This window comes from Helianthus annuus, chromosome 8 (assembly GCF_002127325.2).
Source record: "Helianthus annuus cultivar XRQ/B chromosome 8, HanXRQr2.0-SUNRISE, whole genome shotgun sequence".
NCBI classification, from domain to species: domain Eukaryota; kingdom Viridiplantae; phylum Streptophyta; class Magnoliopsida; order Asterales; family Asteraceae; genus Helianthus; species Helianthus annuus.
The window spans coordinates 89,334,381-89,339,249 of record NC_035440.2 but is presented as its reverse complement, the minus strand read 5'-3'; the positions used below and the strand labels follow the sequence as shown (position 1 = coordinate 89,339,249).

General features: G+C 40.4%; 1 protein-coding gene across 1 annotated transcript; it reads right to left on the bottom strand.

Moving 5' to 3' along the window:
* Nucleotides 1-317: 317 nt before the first annotated feature.
* LOC110870328 lies at nucleotides 318-921 on the bottom strand. Its single transcript, XM_022119515.1, has 2 exons — nucleotides 897-921; nucleotides 318-805 (listed from the first exon to the last, which is right to left on the bottom strand). The coding sequence occupies exons 1-2, from the start codon at nucleotides 919-921 to the stop codon at nucleotides 318-320; spliced, it is 513 nt and encodes a 170-aa protein (XP_021975207.1).
* Between the last annotated feature and the right edge of the window lie 3,948 nt (nucleotides 922-4,869).

Sequence of the window (4,869 nt, the reverse complement as noted above, 5' to 3'; positions counted from 1 at the left end):
CCAAAACCGAGTGTTCAAGCCATTCCCCACAGTAACTTTAAGCTTGTTAGCGATCCCTATTCCTCCTTTAGATAGAACCTCGTCCATCATTCCAATATCCTTCCACGAGCCCGATATGGATTTATTGAGAGGAATGATTTTAATATTCGATTTAGTTTTGTGAATAGAAGATATTACTCTAGCCCATAGGTGATCCCGAAACTCCCGTATCCGCCACCACCATTTAACAAGCATCACCTGATTGAACTCTTTGATTTTGCCTATGCCTAAGCCTCCTTTTTCTCTTGCTCTAGTTAGTTTATCCCATTTCATCCACCTCATTTTATTTTTTCCCCATTTTTACCCCAAACAAAGTCTCTCCGAATTCTTTCAAGTTTCTTAAGCACCGATGATGGAGCCTTGAAAATCCAGAGAAAATATGACGGGAGGCTGCCCAAAACAGATTTAGCTAAGGTCACTCTCCCGGCAAAAGATAACGAATTTGCCTTCCACGACGCCAATTTCTTTTCAAACCTGTCGATAACCGGCTGCCATTTACTAATCCGTTTCATATTAGTGCGAATCGGAACACCAAGGTAATCCAAAGGCAGATTTCCTTTTTGACAGTTGAGAAGCCCCGCCAATCTCTCCACCTCGGAGTCATTAACCCCAACGCCGTAAAGGTTACATTTTTTAGCGTTGATATTAAGACCCGTAACCAGGCTGAGACAACGCAGCAGCCGGCTTAAGGCAACCACATTCCCTTTGATCCACTCTTCCACAAATAGGACGTCATCGGCATAGCATAAGTTGTTAGAAGTATAAACTTAATTATGATTATGTTTATTATGAAACGTATTAATTAGATATGTATTGTGACTTATAAACCGAGAGATAAGCGGTTCATATGTTTAAACCGTTTATGGCAGTTATTCCCGCCATAAACAACCGCCAAAACTCACATATATATATGTAATATCCGGCATTATGGTCCGGTATCAAGACAGTTTCAATCACAACCGAAATTGTCCACCAAATCTTTGTTTCTATTCCTGTTATTCATCTGCACGTTATCATGCCAAGTATGTCTGTGAATCCAAACGGGTATAATGCTTCCGCTGATACAAACCCGGATTTCCAACAAAGTGGTATCAGAGCCACGTTTGATAAATGTGCAGAAATCAAACCCAATTCAACCACGTTACCGTGCCAACACTGCACCGATGAACAAAATGAAAGAATCCGACGAATCCCTCGCATAAAACTCTGTTACTACTGTCATTCTCCAGGCCATCAAATTTATAATTGCAAAGTTAAAGAAAATGATGAAGTGACACAATTGTTGAAGCAGGCAATAAATTCTGGAACGAAAAGGCAAGAGGGAGACGTACACTGCAAGGATGAGATGATCGTGACTGGCACTGAAGGCGGATTATGGTCCGATATATGGTATGTAAATCCGACGTTTGATCATCATTTTAGTGGTAATCTGAATTTGTTCAAGAGAGTGAAACATGTGATGGGGGTAGAAACAAAAACTGGAATGAATAACTTCATGTTCATTAGAGGGGTGGGAAATGTAGAAATCAAAACTGGGAGTGAAACAATGAGAATACATAGTGTGTTCTACTCACCGGATCTAGAACGTAATGTTCTAAGTCTTGATCAATTAACCCTTCAAGGGTTTACGGTTAAGAAATCCGGTGACACGTGCAAGATTTACCCCATGTTTTCATCCCCGGTTGTAAATGTTGTAAATGAAGTTAGTGGGTTGTCAAAGGAAGAATTAGGATTGTATGAGAAACGAAAATTGCAATCTCTGTGTTCCGAAGATGATGAATTCAAAGAAAAATACTTGAATTCATATTTTGAAACACTCAATGTTTCAAATGAATACGAGAATGACTGGACCCGTATGATCATTAGAGCACTTGAATTTCATGAATTTAATGATTGTAAAGCACTGCTCGACATGATTGATGACCGGGATTTCATATTCAAATACAAATATGATCTCGAAGTAAAGTTTGAAGAGATGGTAGGATGGTTCTTAAAGGAAAAGATGGGAATAACATCAAGATCAATTCCTCCTCTGTTAACTGATGGGAGAAAGATAAATTTACTCGGATTGTACGTGATGGTTGAGAGGGATGGAGGCTACCGAAGTGTGACCATTGATAATTTGTGGCCGGCGATAGCGAAAGATTTAGGCTTTGAGTATCAAGATGGTGACTTTATAAGAGTCATATATGCCATGTATTTGGATGTCTTGATCTACTATTATAAGTTTAAAGTTACTGAAGAGAGGGTGCAGATTAAAGAAGTGATGGAAAAGGGTGAAACTTCAACGGCAGGCAAGGATAAAGGAAGAAGTAAGAGTGCAGATCCAACACCGGAGGATGCTGCTTCGGAGCACTATGCTCTATATGCCGGAAATAGCTGGGAAGGTTCATGGATTCTGCACAAGAAGCGTCGCCGGTTTGATTTTAATGAAGCAAAGAAAGCAGTGGACGAAGCGAATCGGAGTGTTCAAGCACATGCAGCCAAATATAATCAAGTTTAGGGGGTCGTGTTAGAAGTATAAACTTAATTATGATTATGTTTATTATGAAACGTATTAATTAGATATGTATTGTGACTTATAAACCGAGAGATAAGCGGTTCATATGTTTAAACCGTTTATGGCAGTTATTCCCGTCATAAACAACCGCCAAAACTCTCATATATATATGTAATATCCGGCATTATGGTCCGGTATCAAGACAGTTTCAATCACAACCGAAATTGTCCACCAAATCTTTGTTTCTATTCCTGTTATTCATCTGCACGTTATCATGCCAAGTATGTCTGTGAATCCAAACGGGTATAATGCTTCCGCTGATACAAACCCGGATTTCCAACATAAGTGGGATATGCTAGGCCCGTCATTTGGCAATTTGATTCCTTTAAAGAGGCCCAGGTCCACCGCTCTCTTGACAAACATAGAAAGGACCTCCATTGCTAGAACGAAGAGAAACCGAAGATAAGGGGTCCCCCTGACGGAGGCCCCTTTTGAAAGCAAACTCCCTGGTAGGAGAACCATTAATAAGAACCGAACCTTTTCCAGAGCTTAAACACCCATTCACCCACCTCCCACCTGATCCCCAACCCCGGGAACCCCATGTACTCCATTGTTTTAAGCAAGAACTTCCAATTGAGAGAATCATAGGCCTTATGGAAGTCAACTTTAAAGATTAAAAACTGTTTTTTTCTTTTTTTGGCTCACGAAACCACCTCATTCATAATAAGAGCATTATCTAAAATATTACGTTTACCGACGAAGGCCGTTTGGCAAGGGGAGATAAGAGAGTCAATGACCAGCTTGATCCAATTAGCCAGCACCTTAGTAATGATTTTGTAAACAGAACCGACTAAAGTAATAGGTCTGAATTGAGAAAGAACCTGGGGATCGGCCGTTTTGGCAATGAGAGTGATGAAAGTAGCATTACATCCCTTACTGAATTGACCCGAGGAGTGAAAATCCGCCATCATTTTTTCCACTAAAGCCTTTAGATCATTCCAGTATCTTTTAAAGAATCTCAGGGAGAAGCCGTCAGGCCCTGGCGCTTTACTACCGTCACATTCCTTTATGGCTCTCCTAATTTCTTCCGAAGTAAAGCTGCCCACTAAAGACTCTGACTCCTGATTAGAAAGGCTCCGGAGGCCCAAATTTGCGAATTGAGGGCGTCTCCTCATAGGCTCATTGAATAGGCTCCTAAACCACTTTTTAATTTCAATTTTCAACGTTATAGGGTCCCGAATCCGCCTCCCATTGATGCACAGCTCCTGAATTCTATTTTTGGCGATATTAATTTTGATAACCCTGTGAAAAAACGACGTATTTTCATCACCAAGTTGCACCCACTTAACCTAAGACTTTTGCTGAAGATCCATGCATCTCTCGTGCTCGATCTCCTTTAGCTTTGCCCGTAAAGAAGCACGTTGTTCCAACTCCCTCCATTTTTTGATGTCAGCTTTAATCAAACGCAGAACTTTATAAAGGGCTAAGTCACCAGCAACATTAATATCCGCTCCAGCCACATGTTGAGCAACAAAACGATTGACCATCTCCATGCTTAACCACCTATTAAACCTTTTGAAGGGTATTGGGCCAAAATCCAAACTGGAACACCCCGGAATAACGACCGATGGTCAGACAACCCCCCACGAAGCACCCTCAAATTGGCAGACGGCCACCTGGTCATGAAGGCATCACAGACCAGAAAACAGTCAAGTTTGCTCAACTTGGTACCGTTGTCGGAAATATACGTGAAATGTCCCCCCTGCATATTAAATTCCATAAGACTAGCTCTTAGGATAAAGTCATTAAAAGTTGCCGCGACTGAGGCATCAAATCTAGAATTCTTTCTTTCTTCGGATTTCCTAACCTCATTGAAGTTGCCCATCAAAACCCACATCCTAGAAAAATTGACTTTTATTTGAAGAATATCCTCCCATAACAATTGTCTGTTAGCCAAATCTCTAGGAGCATATATATTCATAACATTCACCCTCTCCTCGATATTCGGAACCGAACCTGAAGTAAACAGCAGACCATTACCTTTATAAGATATTTTTGTTGGTTATCCTTCACCATCCCGAGTGTGTTTTATCCATTACAACATCATCCAAACACCAAATTAACTAAAACCATCATTTCATATAAGTCATAGAGAGAATTACATAACACTCCTAGAAAATTAAAAATAAAGAAGAAAAAGTAAGATAAGAATTAAACTAGATATTCTAAGGAGCTCTACTTTTACATTAAGAACCAAAAATCCGGTATCTAAAAGCTTGGTAGAACTCCGGGCCGAGGGGTGTTCCCTAGATGTTGTTAAAGCCATTCTT